The sequence below is a fragment of the Prionailurus viverrinus genome, chromosome C1 (genome assembly GCF_022837055.1).
Source record: "Prionailurus viverrinus isolate Anna chromosome C1, UM_Priviv_1.0, whole genome shotgun sequence".
Lineage (NCBI taxonomy): Eukaryota > Metazoa > Chordata > Mammalia > Carnivora > Felidae > Prionailurus > Prionailurus viverrinus.
The window spans coordinates 50,808,503-50,828,575 of record NC_062568.1 but is presented as its reverse complement, the minus strand read 5'-3'; the positions used below and the strand labels follow the sequence as shown (position 1 = coordinate 50,828,575).

The following is a 20,073-nucleotide window of genomic DNA, read 5'->3' as shown; positions in this document are numbered from 1 at the left end:
TGTATGATGTATGAATTATATCACAAGGAAGCTGCTTAAAATGATAAGACATAAAGAAACTAAATTTCAGGACACCTGGCTGGCTTGTTCAGAAGTGCATGTGACCCTTGATTTAGGGGTCATCGGTTTGAGCCCCATGCTGGGTGCAGAGATTACTAAAAAAAATCAAACTTAAATTTAAAAAAATAAAGAAAGTAAATTTCTTATTTTGCTTACATATGTGGTATTTCATTTGATTGAGTGATAAAGAAATTTTGCTTTCTTAGCATTTCCCAATATTTCTGTTCCTGGTTTTGTTTTATGCAATCTTTTATCTCTTCTTTAAGAAAAAAATGAACTACTCTAATTATCAGCTTCAAATTTTCAGGATATCAATCAGTAATTTGTATTACAAATTACTCTGTTATTTGTATTACAAAGAATAAAAATTGCCCAGTCAATGCAGTTCAAAAAAATTATACATTTTCCACTAGATGGCACTGGTGTGCAAATAGCGTTGCTAGAATCTGCAGATTCATCTATTATTAACATTACTACATTGTTTTCATTCACTTTGATTGGTCTGGGTAAGATAAAGAGACGTGGAAAGTTAAAACAAGAGACTTCCTTTGCTTACTAAGCTCCTGGGTAAACAAAGTCCCCATTTTAAAGATACAAGATGTAACACAAGGAGAAATTGTCATAATCTTGTGCTAAAGCTAGAGTAAGAACCCACAATCCCTGACTCTTAATTGCTATCATACAAGTATACAATATCAAGAGTGGGGAAGTGGAAACGCTAGTCAAAAGGAACAAAAAACTTTATTATCTCATTTTATCCCTAACTATAAAATCCTAACTATACAAGACCAATCTGTAAACTTCATAAAGGAAGAAGAGTGATCATTTTAATATTATATCACTTGAGTATAGCACAGTGCCCAACACATAGTAGACAGTCAAAAAACATTCGGTGTTTAAATAAATGGATAAATTAACTAAGGTTAACAACAACCCCATGTAGTAGGTAATATTATTTCTACTTGCAATTGAGGAACTGAAGTTGGAAATATGAAGTAACTCATATTCACAATTCAGTGGCAAAAGCATTTTGCATTCTTGAACATTATTTTTCATTCTTGAACATTCAAAGAGGTCTGCTCCTGGACCACCTCTGGTTCATTCTTTTTACTTCATTCCAACTCCACTACGAAATCCTGATCTTGTTTCCGAATTTCTTCTAGCTTTCCGATGACCTCTTGTCAAGTCCCTTCAACAAGAAGTCTTAGAAGTCAGTATGCATTCCCACTTTGTTTGCCATTAAGACTTTTCCTAGTGCTATAGTTGAACAGTCCACCTTTTCAGCCCTCAAATCCCCAAGGTTTGTGGGAGTCGAGCAGATCATCAGATAGATTCTGGTTTGGGCTCTGTTATTTGTATCTCTATATAGTCTCTGGCATTCCAAGGGCCTCAATTTCCTCATCTCAATTTTCTCAACAAATGAGGCTGGAATTGGATGATCTCAAAGGTTCTTTTTAGCTCTGAGACTATATGGTTTTTAACTTTATCCTAGAGTGGTCCTCTATTGAGTTTATGACCAAGATGGCAAGTTTTAGAGGAAGAATGCTTGGGCTCGGGTTGGGAAGGCTGTGCGCCAGACGGGCCTGTTCTGGCCACAGAGAATGAGGATTGCACACCCGGCGTTTGTTTCAGCGGACTGCTAGACTGACTGGGTCGGCCTACCCCACCCCGAGCCGCTAGGGGGCGCTGGAGGCCGTTCCCCGGAAGCTGGCACTCTGCGCGGCCGCACAGCGCCCGGCGCGAGACCCTTGCGTCTTCCGGAAGCGGAGCCCTGGACGCGCAACGGCTGGGTGTGCGACCACTGTGGTGGCTGGCGCGCCTGAGAAGACAAGAACTGAAGGGGACCCGGGCCTGCCTCCCGCGCCGGGCTGGAACACCATGGACGAAGCAGGCAGCTGTGCGAGCGGCGGAGGGTTCCGCCCGGGCGTGGATAGCCTGGACGAGCCCCCCAACAGCCGCATCTTCCTGGTGATCAGCAAGTACACGCCCGAGTCGGTGCTGAGGGAGCGCTTCTCGCCCTTCGGCGAGATCCAGGACATCTGGGTGGTGCGGGACAAGCACACCAAGGAGTCCAAGGGCATCGCCTTCGTCAAGTTTGCCCGTAGCTCGCAGGCCTGCAGGGCCATGGAGGAGATGCACGGCCAGTGCCTCAGCCCCAACGACACCAAGCCCATCAAGGTGCAGGTGCCCGGGTTGGGATGCCCGCGGGAGCGGGAGGGGATGGGCCTTCCTGCACCCGAAGCTGTGTCAGGTGGGGTCGAGGTAGTACATCCGCTCCCTGGAGCGGAGTGGGCGGCGCCTGGCATTCCGGGGGCGGGAGGAGGGGCGGATGGTGTTGCGCACAGGGTTTCTCGGGCCGCCCGGCCCGCGAGGCAGCCCCGAGGTGCGGCAAGAATGTCGGCCCCGACTTGGGCGGCGGAGCTATAGTGACTGAGCCTCTCCCCTACTCCCGCCATCTCTAGTCCAGAGCTCTGGCTTCCACGACCCACCTCTGGCCCTCCTCTCTCATAACCCCGTTTACCATGTATGAAAATAGTTTGCTTTTCCTCAGGGTGGTACGGAGCTTAGCAACTTGATAAACATACGTTAAGTGTGGCCTCTCTGGTGTTGGGCGCTTTCCCAGTGCCACACGGAAGTATGCATGTATATAATATTTGAGTGGAGGTGACTCAGACCGCTGCTGTTGTAGATTTGTCACACCGTTGTGATTTTTAAAATCATTTTAATTTAGCCCTCTTTGCGAAACTATAATTGGCAAACGTTTTGTTTCTGCCACTTTTCTTTGAAAGCAACCCAAAATAAACTGCCTTAAGAAGAGCCAAATCATTGTGATGGTAGTGTAGTTGTGCTATTATTGTTTCTTTGCGTACTCATAGTTCACCCTGGAGGTCTTTATATTGAGTTTCCAGACTTGTGTAAAAGTAACAACTGACACGTGGCAGGAAGGGTGATTTTGACGGTTATTCGTTTTAACCTATGCTTTTAGCACAGTGCTCGTCACATGGTAGACCCCGCGCATAGATCTTGGTGGTCATTAGTAGCCAAAATGTCCTTCCTTACTGGCTGTGGATTGTGTTCAGGACCCAGACCTGAGGACCTGACAGTTGCTTAAACTGTACCCCCGCCCGTCGTGTAGAAATAGTTGCTGTATATGTAACTCTGTTGGAGCCTTCCACAAAATTCTTTTCCCTCAACTTTTTCCTTCTTGCTTTTTTTCCACTTACAACAGAGAACTGATAAGAATACTACTAATACTGACTTTTATAAATGAAAGACGGAGAGAGAGTTCAGTCTCTGGAGGTCTTCCCTATGCCTCCATCCACAAAAGAGAAGGAACATAGGAATATACCAACAACACAGTAGACCATAGACATGCCCTTTACTTCCATCCCCAACCTTCTGAAATGGAGCAGAACAGATCATCAATAAGATGAATTGTAAGGCCGCCGCATATACTAGATCAGTGGCTGACAAACTTTTTCTGTAAAAGGACAAATAGTAAATATTTTAGGCTTTGTGAACCACATACCGTCTCTGTCACATATTTTCTTTCTTTTTAACAGCCCTTTAAAAATGTAAAAACAATTCCTAGATCATGAGCTATTGAAAAAGAGTAAGCTGTGGTTTGTTGATTCCCTAGATTGATTTAATTTTTATCTCCTTCCAATTAAATTAACAGAGAAGGTTTTTATACTTTCTGAATATAACCACAGAGATCTGTTGGTAACCCAAAAAAATGCTCCAGATCTGAAACCTATAGAATCCCCTTTCCTTGATTAAATTCCTACAAGAGAAGTAAAAGCCCCAATACTGGGACCCTCCTTTTTAATCACAGAAAAGTTATTCTCCAAAATAAAGTTGAAGTTCTGTTTTTCACATTTTGGTCCACTCAGTTTCAGACAGAGGATTGTTAGACTACAGGGCCTAGCTAGACCAAGTTCATTCTTCAGCAGGTTCACCTCTGTCTGTCTTCCACTAGAATGTAGTTTTTTGTTTGTTTGTTGTTACTGTGGTTATTGTTTTTAGTATTTCCAGTTAAATTAACACAGCTTCAACTTTTCTCATGTAGTTTGCTTTCGCAAAGTTCCGTAGTATCTATGAGACAAATAAAATTATAGGCCTAGAGCCAGAAAAGATTGACTAGGTAAGAATTATTTTGTGACCAGCTACATTACCTGGAGGAAAGGGGTAAACCTAAAATGTAGAAAAGTCTTGTTTTCTAGCTTTTCATGAATGCCTCTTTAGAGCCTGTAGTCTGAACATAAATCTCAGGAGAAATCATCCATTAGGTGGCTAATTATTATACATGTGTTCTGCTCAGACACTGCTTGCCTTATTGGAAATTTGAAACACTCTGGTCTTCTAAAATTTAGAAATTTGTGATTTGATGACACCTACAACCTCAAATCTTACTTGAGATTCTTTTTGCCCCCCAGTGTCTTCCCATATTCTTAAATGTTTCCTATTTTATTTTTCTATTGATCATCCATTACCGATACATCCACTAGACTTTCTAGTGGGTCATTTCTGTATTACTCAATATTCTATTACTAATACCTCATACACTGTTTGGCAGGTAGTGTAAGTTTATTGAAGGAGTAACAGTGGACTCTGTTAGGAGACATAGGAATATGTCTCCAGCTATATCTTGTAAACAAGGCCCTACACCTCTATGACAGCTGTTTTCCAAGCGAACATAATGACTTTATGTTTTAGTACTTCTAAAATCCCCTGGCTTTATAGGTTTTCTATCCTTTTGGTTGCTGCCTCCTACTCTAGAAATCCATAAGTTCAGGTTTTCTCATACTCAAATGGTATACAGCTCCCCCTTTAAAGTAGAAGAAAAAAGAAGCCTTAAGGGCTTGTGGTGATTTATATTAATTTTATTACATGTCTTCAAATTATAAAAAACAAACCTAGCCATTAAAGTTCTTATCCTTATGGGTCTATAAAAAAATCCACAATCCTAGTTAGAGATTTTAAGATTCCTCTAGAACAATATAAAACCAAAACAATTTATATTATAAAGTAATAATCTAATGTCATAATCCAAGTAATGATAATCTAAGTAGTCCAATGTCACAGATGATGTTTTCAGTAAAACTAAATAGTAGAAAATGCTAACAGTAGAAAATGGAGCCTCAGGTAGTGCTGTGCATTTTCTTACTTACATAAATCATTTGGGTGGTCACTGAGACGATCCAGTAATTATGGTTATGTTACCTTTTCTTAAAGGTACATATTAGAAAGAAAACAAAAATATGACATCCTAGACTTAAACCCAACTGTGTCAATATTACATTAAATATTAGTAGACTAGACATGCCAATTAAAAGGCGGAGATTATCAGGATTTGTAAAAAAAAAAAAAAAAAGCTAAATATTATGTACAAGGGATACAAAGCAGTTGAAAGTAAATGGATAAGAAAAGCTGGTGTGATGTTGTACAAAATGGTCATCAACACAAGGAGTATTAACAGATAGGGTAATTTCATAGGAATAAAAATATCAATCAAAAAGTACATAACAATCCCAAATGTTTATGCAGCCAATAATACAGCTTCAAAATACGTGAAGCATGATTGGTAGAACCTGAAGGAGAAAGATAAATTCACAATCAGGTATTTAAACTCCTTTCTTAGTATCTGATAGAACAACTAGACAAAATTTGCAAAGATAAGGAATATTTTAATAACACCGTTAATCAGCCATGAAACTGACATCTATTGAACGCTGTACCCAGCAGCTGCAGAGTACTTATTCGTTTTCAGTGCACTGGCTTGCCCTTGGTAAACAAAATGCAAAAGTAAAAATGTATTTGGGGGGGCACCTAGGTGGCCCAGTTGGTTAAGCATCCGACTTCGGCTCAGGTCATGATCTCGCGGTTTGTGGGTTCAAGCCCTGCATCAGGCTCTGTGCTGACAGCTCAGAGCCTGGAGCCTGCTTTGGATTCTGTGTCTCCCTCTCTCTGTGCCCCTCCCCTGCTCACACTCTGTCTCTGTCTCTCTCAAAAATAAACATTAAAAAAAATACCTATATATCTATATAGATAATAGATATAGATTTGGAAAAACAGTGCAGAGATTGTTATTATCTCATATAAAAAGTCATTGTAGTAAAAATTGCTTTAAAAAAACTTTTTGATAAGACCCTATTACATTGTGTTTAACCTAACATGCATCTCATACTAATAATGAAGTAAATGTACTTAAGGAATAGGAAAACAATTAACTGATTTTTCACATTATTTTTGGATTATGCTTGTTGCTTAGGTTTTCATTGCTCAGTCCAGATCATCTGGAAGTCACCGAGATGTTGAAGATGAAGAACTTACAAGAATATTTGTCATGATACCAAAGTCCTACACAGAAGAAGATTTGCGGGAAAAATTTAAGGTACTTATGTTTTTTAATCAGCTAGCATCTATGATAATTTACAATCCTAAATCGGTTGTATGGTTACTAAATCTTAAGTGTTGTTCGAGTTAGATCATTAGGTTGGTGGTGGTGGTGAATTAAATAATTGTTTCTAAGTCGTCTATTTCAATCTAGTTTTAAAATAGTAAACCTAGAATAAACTAACTTTTTAAAAAACATGAAAATGGTGAAAAACATATTAATGATGATGTTTTCTGCCATATAAGAAACATAATGATGATATTTTCTGCCAGATTCAGGAAAATGAAGTCTAAAGCCCAGAATTTTAAATTAGGTCACATACATAGTAGGTGGTGGACCAAGATTTAAACCCAGGCTGTCTGAATCCAGAACCTGCTCTTGGTCTTTACAATTTCAAAGCACCCTCTCACCACTCTGTTGCTTTCATGTAGAGGTAAATGAAGCAAGCCTAAGTGTGTGAACTATATTATCTATTTATATACAAAGCCTATGGCATGTTGATCTTGTACTTATTCACAGAAAGGCTCATCCTTTACAGAATTTTTGTTCTAAAGTTAAGGACTTATATTTAAAGAAAAAATCTACAGCTCTGAACTATATCTATAGCAAGAGCTATGGTAATGACTGATAGTGAAATTTGAAGATCATTTTAAATCTCTTTATAGCCAATGACTTTTATATGCAATGATATACTTTCACTAAAAATTACTAAAAAGCAATTCTCAAATTGTTATGAGTTGTAACTTTCTATCCATTATCTACTAATTTTCCCAATACTATGAATTAGGTGGGCAACAAATAAGAAAGAAAATAGTCAAAAGTAATTTTCAGACTTTCTCTCTCTGAAAATTCAATTGAGAGTTGAATAAAATACCTCAAAAATAACAAATACCAAAAATACATAGTCCATACTTCCTCCAAAAGTAAGAAAAAAGTTGTTACCTTATATATTTATAAATTCTTATCTTTTTCTGAGCAAACAAATATGACATTTTTATCCAAATGTACAATAATTAAGTTGCTAATTGGGTGCATGAGAATTTTATGAAATAAATAATAAACACTAATGGGGCACCTGAGTGGCTCAGTTGCTTAAGCATCCTGCTCTTGATTTAGCCTCAGGTCATGATCTCATGGTTGGTGGTATTCAAACCCTGCCTGGGGCTCTCTGCTGACAGTGCAGAGCCTGTTTAGGATTGAAATTGTCTCTGCCCCTCCCCTGCTCATGTACTTCTTTCTCTCTCAATAACTATTAAAAAAAAATAAGCCCTAAGAATTTATATCCCATATTTCTCCCAACATTAAAAATAAACTTTTACCCATATTTTTCATGTGGAGAATTGACTGAGTAAACCTGTGTGTTTTAGTTATATATTTTGTGAGGCTTCTCTTCAAAAGAATACACAGTTATTCCTGTTAGAAGGCAGACGACTATAACTATAACTAATGTTTAGCGTGTCCCAAACTCTATATAAGCACTTTAGGTCTATTAGTTCATTTAACTCTTAAAATAACCCTATGAAGTAGGTATAGCTATTAGCCCCATTTTACAGATAAGGAGACAGGCTCAGAGAGGATAAATAAACTGCCCAGTTAATAAGGGACTGAGCCAGGTTCGAATATGGAAGGTTCGATTCCAGCTTGTAATCACCACTAAGACTTTGGAGCTTTCCAAACCATGTACACATTCTTATTCTCCCTCCATGACTTAGACAAGTTATTTGATTTCCTCTCTAAGACCCAGTTTCCTTGTCTGTGAAATAACTTATATATTATACACACACACACACACACACACACACACACACACACACACACACAAACCTTGAAGGATTGTTTTAACAGTAAGGAAATATATGTAAAGCAAATGCTCAGAAAATGAAAATGAAAATCATCATGATTTTGATTATGTTATTTGCTTATATCATTATTATGGTTTTTTTCTAGTGCCTCATTAGTTTGTGACATTTTGATTCTATTATTAAAAATGGCTATATATTCTAATTCTTATTTCTAGTTTTGCAAATAAAGGGTGCAAATAAACAAATTTTAAGTTGTGAAATAATCTGTTCACAGTTACTGATTTTGACTCCTCTAAGATCGTTTCTTTTAACTCTCATAGGTGTATGGAGATATCGAATACTGCAGCATTATTAAGAATAAAGTAACTGGAGAAAGTAAAGGTTTGGGCTACGTTCGATACTTAAAACCATCACAAGCTGCCCAAGCAATAGAAAACTGTGATCGAAGTAAGGATGTGTTCATTTAACATGTTGAAGACTTTCTTAAAACTTTTAATTATTCTAAATAATGGAATCTAATACTGGTTTTTGCTAATAACCATACCTGCTAATTTAATCTTAGCAATGGGAGTTTAAATATATATATACCTGGGATGAAAAGTATTTGAGGGCTGTGATTAAGCTTTTGTTGAGGCGCCATCTTGAAGAAAAATATGGGCAACTACATTAACTTAATAAGTGAAAATACTGTTACCATATTTTGGTTATTACTTCTAAGGTTTGGGGGTTTATTTTAATATTTAAAATTTTTAAGTATTGAATTGACTTACCCTTTCAGGCTCAAAAAAATTTTTTTTTCTTTATATTGAAAAAACTCAAGTTTTCTGTAAAATTTGTTCGTATTTAACCTAAACCCTAAATAGAATTAAATTTACCAATAAACATACAGGTTAAGGATGGGGTTTAGTGTTATATATGCTCATATAGGTAAATAAATATACATTAGGTTAATTTCAAGCTAGAGTGACATTAATTGGATCTTTTGCTGTTGGTGTACATAATGAAGAATAAGAATTTTAAAGAAGCCAAGGAAAATATTCTTTGTTGTCATACTTCTAGTTATATTGACCTTTAGAAATGATGAATACTCTAGGTTTTAGGATATTATGAAGATCTATATGTACTCAAGAATTATTGCTAATCACTAGAATTCTTAGGTAAGCCTAAGATATATACCAAAATTTTCTCTCAGATCCTTCTAAATTTCTCAGTCAGCCAGCACTAATTGAGTGCCTATGGTATACTTGGCAATATGTTAAGTAAAGAGGTACGGAGGGAATATATAGCTTTTAAGGAGTTTAACTATATTGGGTAGCCAAGATCTACTAGTAAAAAATTGTTAAAGAATATTAGGAGAATTTTTTAAAAGGCTCTTTGAAAGTAGGGAGTATGTTTTATGTTTCTGTCTCTGTTACTCCTTCTACCTAGTACAGTTATAGGCCCTCAGTAAAGATTTACTGAGATTTCTATCAAAGATACTGCTATTTATAATAGACTCAGTAAAAATTTGCCAGATGAGGAAATGTTCAAAAATGTGTGCTATGGTCCATCAGTGGTGAAAAACAAGTGCACTGAGAGCACAAGAACACATCTAGAGGTGAGATTTACATTTGGTATAAATTAGGCAGGACAGAAGGTGAGATCAGTGTTTGCAGAGGCCCAGAGATAGAAATAAACATGTCTTTGCTTAATGCTGTGAAGGCAGCCAATCTGAATAAAACATAATGTTGTTGAGAAATTAGGAGACAACGTTAAGTACATTGGCACCATACATGGGAGATCACGAAGAGTTCAAGCTTAGTCCATGTTAGGATTCCGTTGTAGATTGTTTTAAAAGGAGAAAAATAACTTTCTGGACAGTTGATCTAAGTACAGTATCAAGGATGGATTTCCAGAGAAAGAATTCAAAGTGGCTGGTTTTATCCTTTTTAGAGCCACTGAATAATATGGTTGAAGCTACAAACCTTCTCCTTTGAAATATGCCCATGTGCACATATGTAAGCATTTTGTTTAAAGTTTCAGAGGGCTCATGGAACCTTCCCACCTTTTGAAGCTCATCCTTGAATCCATACTTAAAACCTTTGCTCCATAGGCAGACCAGTTAAAGAGTTGTTGTAATTAATTGAAGGGAATCTAACTTAGAAACAAAGTCAGGGAAATTAGAATAAAAGATAACATTTCCTAAATACATTTTAAAGGAAGAATCTTGCTGACATGTTGAATGTGAAAAGCCCTCTAGGATTTTAATGTTGACCCAGGGAGAATGAATGATGATTTTACTTGGTAGTAGGGGGAGATTGGAAAGGATGAAAAAGAATTGCTGATTTTGCATGTCTACATTGACCCATAATTTGGGGTTCTCACTCTATTTATTTTTTGCTATCTTCCAAAAAGCAAAGAAGTAGGTCTGGTGCAGGTGGCCTTTGTATAGATTTTGTTTTATGAAATTATAGTTATAAAGCTAAGTCAAGCACTGGCAATAATGTATATTTGCAGGTATGTTAAATTTGCTATGAAGTTTGAAAATCATAGATTCTTTTTTCAGGTTTTAGGGCAATCTTGGCTGAACCTAAAAATAAAGCATCTGAATCCTCAGAACAAGACTATTATAATAACATGAGGCAGGAAACATTGGGACATGAACCTAGAGTAAATATGTTTCCATTCGGTGAGTAAGCTATTCTTTATTTTAATAGTATAAGCAGTATATGCAATCTGATTTGGATTTTATAAAATATTCTTTTATCACTAGTCTGTAAATCTGACTTAGTGAATAAAAATTAATGTAGTGTTTTTTTGAGAAGTTTGTCATGACTTCTCATGTCCTTAATATGTAACACTCATTTAACATTTCCAATTGTAGTTTTCTGTGGTTAGTTATGTATCTAGATATTAAACTATGTCATGCCACTTTTTTGAGTGAGCTTCTGCCTCTGTGTAGCCAACCAGAAAGTATAAAAGACATCTACTTCTGTCCCCTCAGTATGAGTCCTAAGATTTTTATCCCTAAGATACTGCTGCTTTCAAACTAGGGCTAGAGAAAGAAGAGGAATGACAAAAGTAGAAGCCAGATGAAGGGGGAAATAATTGATGAAAGTAAGACCTGTAAATGTTATTTGGCATAACTTTCTTTTAGATGAAACACTTGCCATATTTTGTAGTTTTGCATACTAAACCTATTCCTGTGAAGTTAGACTACACATTTCTACTTAACTTTCTGTGTTGAAGGCAGGGGAGTGGGAAGAATTCTCTGTTTCCTCACCATTGGTCCCTTCTGATAGTGCTAATGACCAGGAGCATATGACAAAACACGGTTCCTTGTCCAATGCAATGGACAAGTTCCAGTGCAATGACAGTGCATCTTACTTTCTAGTACATAAATGTTAAATGAATTCTCAACTGTATAGAAATTTAAAGATATACTTTTTTTATGTTGTTGGAGAACAACAATCTGAATTTTCAAGTTTTGACAAGAATGACAACAGAGGCCAAGAAGCTATCTCCAAACGCCTGTCAGTTGTATCAAGAGTTCCTTTCACTGAAGAGCAGCTTTTCAGTATTTTTGATATAGTACCAGGATTGGAATACTGTGAAGTTCAACGAGATCCTTATTCTAATTATGGTAAAATAATGTCTATTATTTTTAAATATACTGTGTTTTGATAAAATGTCTTTTCTCCAGTGGCACTTTTGATGTCAGATACTCTGTGTGTGACAATTTTGTTTTCTTTTTTCCACTTTAAATTTTCAAATACAGCGATACCTTAATAAATAACCCCCTGGGATTATAGCTTCTTTAAACAAAGTCATTTATTTTTTAAAAATATTTTAGGGGCGCCTGGGTGGCTCAGTCGGTTAAGCGGCCGACTTCGGCTCAGGTCATGATCTCACGGTCCGTGAGTTTGAACCCCGCGTCGGGCCCTGTGCTGACAGCTCAGAGCCTGGAGCCTGTTTCAGATTCTGTGTCTCCCTCTCTCTGACCCTCCCCCGTTCATGCTCTGTCTCTCTCTATCTCAAAAATAAATAAACATTAAAAAAATAAAAAATAAAAAAATATATATATTTTAATGCTTATAAAATAGAGCATTCTCTGTTTCCATTTGTGCAGCCAAAATGGAGTCTCTGTACTGCTGATTAATGCTAGACAAAGTTATAAAACCCTTAAAGTTTCCTTCTCATCCCTAAATCTTTTTCTTAAGCTTATACCTCAAAAAAACTCCTTCCCTTCATTTCAAGTATCTAATTGCTCTCTTTCTCTCTCTACATCTTCCCAGTCTTAATTGAAGCAAGGCTCTACTATCAGGCATTTGAACTTGTTACTTAATCGGTTAAACCTAATATCTCATGTTAACCATCTTTGTAATTTTTAAAGTTTTTTTTGTTTTTTTTGTTTTTTGTTTTTTAAGGCTTTTAAGAAATGGAGTCATTGTGGCACAATGGAAAATGGTTGGCATTCCATTTCGCATCTGACTCAGGTGCAAATGAAATCCCAGTGCTGGCACGTAGCTCTGAGACTTTGGCAAATTGCTTATCCTGTCCGGGCCTTTCTTTCTTTATATGTAAAAGGGGATTATTAATACTATCAGTACCAGGGTTAGATAAGAATTAGAAATACTATATGTAAAATACCTAATGCAAGTCTTGGCACATAATAGGCACTCAGTAAGTCTAAGGGGCTTGTCAGTTTCTTTTAAAGAATTTGAGGTAAGGGGAGTATAGAGAAGTCATACTTGGCATCTGTTCCTGGCCTATAGATACACTTGATGTAGTGCTTTTAGGGTGCCATGGGTGTGAGCATAAGTGGGAAGGTGTTAGGTCATATAGACTAACGGGCCTGGAGCGGAGTAGTGCCACTCTTTACACATCCTCACTATTACTCTTCCCAGCCCTGGTCTGTTAGCAGGACTGCATCTGAACCTACTTCGGACCATCTTCAACCTCTTCTTTATTCTCATTATTTTGTGTGCACACATTTTGTGTTTTCTGGCACATTTGTTGTTATATGTGATTTTATTTGTTCTGTATTTCTTTCCCTTTTATCTGTTATGTTGAAATGTATTTGTTCCTTCACTTTCTATATTGTTTCTCTGGTTGAATGTGTCTGATAAATAAATACATGTGTCATTGGAACACTTTTTTATTGATAGAGGAATCATATAAAGTTCTATCTGAATTGGTTTTATATATTCATTTGCTTTCCGAGTTTTAATTTCATTAAAATGTTGGGATGCTTGGGTTTAGACAGGACCCTTAAATTATAGCAGTGTTTCCCCCTAAGTGGGTTGTATTGTAAATATATTATGGAAACTTTTTTGGTTGTGTTATAAGCTCCTGGGCTCTCCATGTAAGGACTCCAGTATAAAATTATCCACACCCACCCCCCACCTTCATCATCATCTTCCTGAATCAAAATCTGTTTCCATAGCTGAAAGCTCTCAAAAAGAGTGTGTAATCTGTGACTTCTAATCTAAGATCCTCTGTTCCCTACCTTTTGTTTTTCATATATACCACTTTTCCTTTCTCTACCACTGTAGCTAGCCAGATGACTGTATGTTCTTATCAGATTATATATTCCCCTCATTTCATTTCCTGCTCAGTATGATAGGGAAAATTTTAGAATTTCAAAGTATATTTCAAAGAATAAATATTTAAGAAAAACTGCTTGGTTTTAGGTGTATCTGTCATATAAGAAACACCAATATTCTAAAATTAAATTCGTTGGAAAAAACTTACACTAGTAATTTCATTTTCCTTAAAATGTCATGTTTATATTGTTAACAAAATCTGGTTTAGACTTTGTAGGAACACAGCTGTTGCATATATATATATATATATATATATATATACATATATATATATACACACATATATATGTGTGTATATATACATATATATATACACATGTATATATGTATGTATATATACACACATATATATATGTGTATATACACATATATGTATATATATATATATATATATATAAGAACGTTGTTTTCTGACCCATTTGATTCTGTATTCACTGGTTGTGTGATACTAGGGTATTTCTATATTGTTTCATTTTTATGGCAACACAGGCTTTAGGTATTCTCTTTGTTTTTTGTTTTTAATTCCTGATTCTCTACTTTGTTTTAGGTCATGGAGTGGTTCAGTATTTTAATGTAGCATCAGCTATTTATGCAAAATACAAGTTACATGGATTTCAGTACCCTCCTGGGAACCGGATAGGTGTTTCCTTCATTGATGATGGGAGTAATGCAACAGAGTAAGTACCATCTCAGGAGAGTCTAAAGCAGGGTGTACATAATATGACTTGAAGAATAAAAATAGAAAGCAGTTGACCTCTTGGGTGAGGAAGTCACACAAAACAAGTTACGGGTAAGAGACTAAATATCTCTAGTTTTCTGTAAATTATCAGTTCTTATCTTTAGTCTCCTTAGAAAAATGGCAACGCAGATGGTAGCAGCACAGCTTGCATCAATGGTGTGGAATAACCCAAATCAGCAGCAATTTCTGGTAAGTAGGTAAGAATTTAACCTCTGTAGTACATCAATAGGGTATGTAATAAATGTGGCCTCTGTTTGTTACCTATGAAAGAAAATTTTCAGAGCTGTAGTAAAAGATCACATAGGAGCCATGATATATATATCTTTTTAGCTCTTGGCTTTAAAATCCTTAAAGTGCAGTTTTTCTTTTTCTTGTTTTTGTATCTAACTCTTCAACAGCAATTTGGAGGAAATTCTGGATCACAGTTGCCTCAAATCCAGACAGATGTTGTACTTCCATCATGCAAAAAAAAAGCCCCTCCTGAAACTCCTGTGAAAGAAAGACTTTTTATCGTGTTTAATCCTCATCCTTTACCTTTAGATGTATTAGAGGATATTTTCTGGTAAGATTTCAATTCCACAAAGTTACGTTTTATAATATAATTTATTTAAACTAGTAATTTAAGTCCTCTCACAATCTTGAAACTTCTATATCCAATACTTAATCAGGTAGAAATGATTTGTTTTGCAGTTTAGAAAAATTCCTTATTTATATGACCTTTTAAAATATATGATGATTTCCTTCTCTACTATTTACATATCCTAAGTCTCCACACAGAATTTCCGATTTTCTTTTAAAGACATAAAACATACAGTATTGTTTTGAAAAGTTGCATGCATAAAATGGACAAATCATTTGTTTCTTGGTAAAAAATAGACCTGTCCTCTAAAATTCTTGTTACATATCTTTCCCTTTGTAGTAGTATTTCACCTGAACAGTTTACTAAGCATCTTCTATTTTGTCCACACTCTCTTGGAACCTTAAGAATTATATTGAGTAAACAATTACCTGATTGTAAGGAAGAGTCTATAATAAATATAGAAAAAGGGAAGGCACTTGTTAATTTTTGTTTTTTTAATAGAACTCCTTGAATCTTTACTTTTTTCTTTTTGGTCTTTTTCCTGTTTGCCTTACAACAATGTTAGTGAATTAAAAAAAAACACCAGGAAACTCATTGAACAGCTGCATAAAATATCAGTAGTTCATTTAACTGATTCATGTAGTTTATTTCTTGAGCATCTCCTTTGTGCCAAGTGGTCACCATGCTTTGTGCAAGAGACATTGTGTAAACAAAATGTATTATGTAAGACATGATAGTCCTTGTCCTGTGAGAGCTAATCTCATATAGGACACAGACAAGTAGGTAGGATATTACAGCCTACTGAAGTTGGTATTGTTACAGCCTAGTGAGGTTAGTGTTGTGAAAAGGAATGTGCAGGCTATGAAATACATGAGAGGAGCATCTACTTTTAAGACTGTGAGAAGACTTCTTAAAGAAGCAAGGTGTAATGGAGACCTGATAGACAATAATAACTTAGCTATAGAAGAAAGGAGGGCGTTCGGATGGTTCTTCCTACAGAGAGAATGTGAAAGGAGATCATTAGAATATGGAATTTGAGAGACTGTGTGGGAGGATGAAGCAGGAGAGAACAAGGCCCATGTCAAGAAAGGCCCACAAGCCACGTTAGGGAGTTTGTCCTTACCCTGGAAGGGAATTTTGGGGAGGAAGTGATTGTATCTGTATTTTAGAGAGATCACTGGGAAGACAGGGTAGAGAATAGATTAAAGAGGGACAAGCCCAGGGTGCAGGGAAACAAGGGAGGAACGTGTTTGAGTATTCCAAGGAAAAGATCATGACTGGCTGAATGAGGATGGGGAACTGAGTGAGAATGAAGAGAACTTGACTAATAGAGGACGTGCTTGAGAAGGAAGATTGGCTTGCAGATTGGGTGTGGGGAGAGGAATGGAAAAGGAGTCCAGAATGGACCCCAATTTTGGGACCTACGCAGTTGTATTTTTACCAATTTCAGTTGATTTTTTTACTTTGTTTCAGTCGTTTTGGTAACCTGATCGAAGTTTACCTTGTGTCAGGAAAAAATGTGGGGTATGCCAAGTATGCAGATAGAATAAGCGCCAATGATGCCATTACTACTTTACATGGAAAGATCCTTAATGGAGTCAGACTTAAAGTTATGTTGGCAGATTCCCCAAGGGAAGAATCTAACAAACGACAGAGAACTTACTGATTCTTGAGGTAAGCCCTTTTTACTCTGAATTTTAAAAACATACCGGCTAAATATTATAGCCAGAGGAATACATATAGAGTTTCTTTTTAAGGATTTGGAAGCTATCAGTTAAAAGCCTTGTGACTTAAAAAAGCTTGGCTGATAAAACCACAGCACAGGTTAATTTCACAATATATTTTTTAAACCTGAATTTTGTAAACTTAAAACAAATGTTTTTGATGTTTACTGGGAGAATGTTTTTGCCTTCTATAAAATAAAATCAGATTTCAATGTAGAAAATTAAATAGTGGCTTTTTTTTGTTTGTGAATGTCTTAGATGTTAAGAATTAGACTTTTAACTATATGCTTATGTAACTTTTTAAAATTGAAATAGTTCTAAAGATTTTTTAAGTTGAGGGATTAATGTCTTGAGTTACAAATTAATTTATAATAGCCTTTATAAAGAGTGTTTTGACATCTCACTAGTGTAATACCTTAAAAGCAATATCAAATAATACGTGTTTTTGGAACTTTTGAACTTAAATGTTGGTTTTTTGTGGACTTAAATTTGTGAGTTTGTGCATTAAAACTACACATTCAGAAAGTATTCTCATATGCATATTTGTATTAAAAAAAGAACCCAGACAATTTACCAAAAACTCTTTATCTATTATAATGGTACATACAGCCATATGAATTCCTTTTTCTTTAGTTTTCAGAATCAAACTTAAATTTCTTTTTCTGTGATAATTCAACTCACATCTCCATGGCTTAGGGAGACATTCTTTAAAGTAGAAATGTTCAGCTCTTTCACTTTTTTATTCTGGAAATGAATTCTGAGTTTCAGGGGAAGCTGACAGTTTCCCTGTTTCCACATACGCCAGCTTTCCAAGTCTACTGCTGGCCAAATGATAGCAGTTGGCAAGCACTTTAGATTCACTTTGAAGTTACTGACTTGAAAGCAGATTTCTTTTTACATCAATTTTCTTTCTGACCAATTATGGCAACTAGCAAGTATCAGAATGGATTGTCTCATGCCTTAGTGCTGATGACCTTCTAATATAGAGCAAGTCAGGTGATGAGTTCCTCCTACCTAGAAGGCATTTAGCAATATTTGGACCCATTATGAATAATCCTAATTTAGAAATGTCTTAAAATATTTTATCTAATTATAAAATTCATTCCCATTACCCCATACAATGTAGAAATATTAAAATGCCAGTGAAAATGACTTAGCAAGTTCTTAAAGCTGTTTTTTTATGTTTACAAATAAAATGTTAAGACCTGAATTCTGGTTAGCCAGCTGTCTTCTAAAATAGCACACAAAAATGTGTTTGTGTCTTTGGATATTTTAATATGTAGGTAACAATTATTTTATTCAAAGAATCTTTGTCCTTAAAAAAATACAATAATACTATGTTTTTATTATGGGGAAATTGTATGAATTACTCTTGTGGGTGAACCTTTCCTGGTGATTATTTATATAATATAAAAATATTATACTTAAAAATCAGAAGATCTGGCTTGGAATTCTAACTCTGATACCTGACTGTGATTGGACAGACCTCTTCACCTTCCTGAGTCTGATTTTTTTAATAGGGTTAGTGAGAGAAATGAATCAGCAGAAGTCTTTATAAAAATAATGTTTTGCAAGTATGAACTAAAACTGTTGCATTGGTGATTTCAGTGAAATCTTTGAGATGTTGTCTCATCTAAATGGTCAGAAACTAAAAGTTTAATATACAGACTGTGGGCATCCAGTGCTATGGGAATGAAGCTTTATCATACCACGTTTTTCCCTGTAAAAGTGGCGTACCTTTATTCCATTCCCTGCATTATAGAGGAAGTGCATATACTTCAGCATGACTCTTCATAAAATACAAATCTGTCCTTTTTCCCTTTATTGAATTGTTGTACCTATTCAGAGCAAAGATAAAGTAGGGTCAGGTTAGCTGGAAATAGTGGGAAATAATCAGCTATATTAGCTTTAAATGTTTTAAAATTTCTTTTTGCTGTAGATTTCCTATTTACTGTGGACTCCAATGATTCTCCTCCTTTGTTGGTATATTAAGTAAATGTACATATTTTAAGGTTCAATAAAATAATGAGAAAGTTTACCAAGTTTTACATGAAAATTGAAATTGAAATTCTTGGGAGGGGGAAGCATTTTTTTGTTTGTTTCCTTAATTTCAAAAAGACACCAGCACCACTCAAAGGTTGGTTCCTTTTATCTCTGAAGAATAGGCCTAGGATTAGGTGAGCTACACCTATAAAATAGGAAAAACTGAGTACAATTTTGAAAGTAATTGAGTTCTATTCTGAGCTGGGTTTGATGTGCAAAATATGTTTCTCTTTCTATTTGAGGAAAATAAACATTTTAGTATTTCAGAGCATCCTGATTTTATATTAATTCACAGCATTTTCCCTCCAGAAATTCAGTACCTGTTTACATCATACTTCTGAGTAAGTTTGGTTTTGCTTATTTTGGGGCGTCTATGATTAAGTAAGCAGATAACATTGGTTACTTTGAAATACAGAAAATTCCTAACATTATAGGAATACTATATACAACAGCTGTTTCCTTTCAGGTGATGATTTTCATACTTGTGTTGTGTTCTTTCTACAGAACAAAGACTAAATAATGACATAATCCTCAGCTGACTGACTGAAAATGTGACTGGACGCACTCCCTGTGGACAGTTGACAGCTTTTTTTTTTCATATACCTGATAGTCTGTGCACAACATTGTTTTGTCTGGGGAGCACGAATTGTTGACATGAATTTTTGAATCCACACGTCAGTGCTAAAACTAATATAATAGTTGTTTCTTAGAGCAATATGTTGTTATGTGTAGCAGAAATAAAGTTTTCTTTGCTTGACTAAATCATGCCTTATTTATGTGAAAGAAGACAATAAAAAATACAACAGTGTTTAGAATTTTACTAAATGACCTATTTCATTGATTTTGAGATGCACATTTTTTCACATTTTTACACTTCTCAAATTGGAAACATCTTAATACCGATTATGTGCCATACTGTAGTTGACAACCTGTTTTTATTTCTCAACAGAACACAAAATAAAAGTGCTTCCTTCAGTCAGTTGCATCTTAGATTCAATAAAATATGGTAATTGCTCAACCTACACATCCAGATTGGCTACTTACACTTTAAGTCAAGAGCCAAAATACATTATTAGAAATATTTTAGACTATATTTTATAGTTACACCAAAATTTGTTGGTAATTTTGTAAAGATCTTTTAAG

The 20,073-nt window shown here is 35.7% G+C and overlaps 1 protein-coding gene across 4 annotated transcripts; it reads left to right on the top strand.

Annotated features, from left to right (window-relative positions):
- The first annotated feature begins 1,793 nt into the window (after positions 1-1,793).
- On the top strand, positions 1,794-19,692 carry RBM45 (RNA binding motif protein 45). 4 transcript variants are annotated; one of them, XM_047869495.1, is made up of 11 exons: positions 1,794-2,238; positions 6,332-6,454; positions 8,580-8,706; positions 10,805-10,927; positions 11,702-11,881; positions 14,392-14,521; positions 14,688-14,772; positions 14,982-15,145; positions 16,637-16,837; positions 19,240-19,271; positions 19,435-19,692. In XM_047869495.1, exons 1-9 carry the CDS (start codon positions 1,939-1,941, stop codon positions 16,827-16,829), a joined length of 1,425 nt encoding a protein of 474 aa, XP_047725451.1. In that variant the 5' UTR covers positions 1,794-1,938; the 3' UTR covers positions 16,830-16,837; positions 19,240-19,271; positions 19,435-19,692. The 4 variants fall into 4 exon arrangements, with proteins under 4 accessions (XP_047725451.1, XP_047725449.1, XP_047725450.1 ...); XM_047869493.1 differs by lacking the exon at positions 19,240-19,271; XM_047869494.1 differs by having other exon boundaries at positions 19,240-19,692.
- The last annotated feature ends 381 nt before the right edge of the window (positions 19,693-20,073 follow it).

What these genes read in the sequence shown, in the direction of transcription:
- RBM45 (XM_047869493.1), top strand. Translation starts at nt 1,939, where the DNA reads ATGGACGAAGCAGGCAGCTGTGCGAGCGGCGGAGGGTTCCGCCCGGGC. An exon ending in AATAGAAAACTGTGATCGAA is followed by an intron (nt 8,707 to 10,804) that starts GTAAGGATGTGT and finishes TTCTTTTTTCAG; the next exon opens with GTTTTAGGGCAATCTTGGCT. An exon ending in AGATCCTTATTCTAATTATG is followed by an intron (nt 11,882 to 14,391) that starts GTAAAATAATGT and finishes ACTTTGTTTTAG; the next exon opens with GTCATGGAGTGGTTCAGTAT.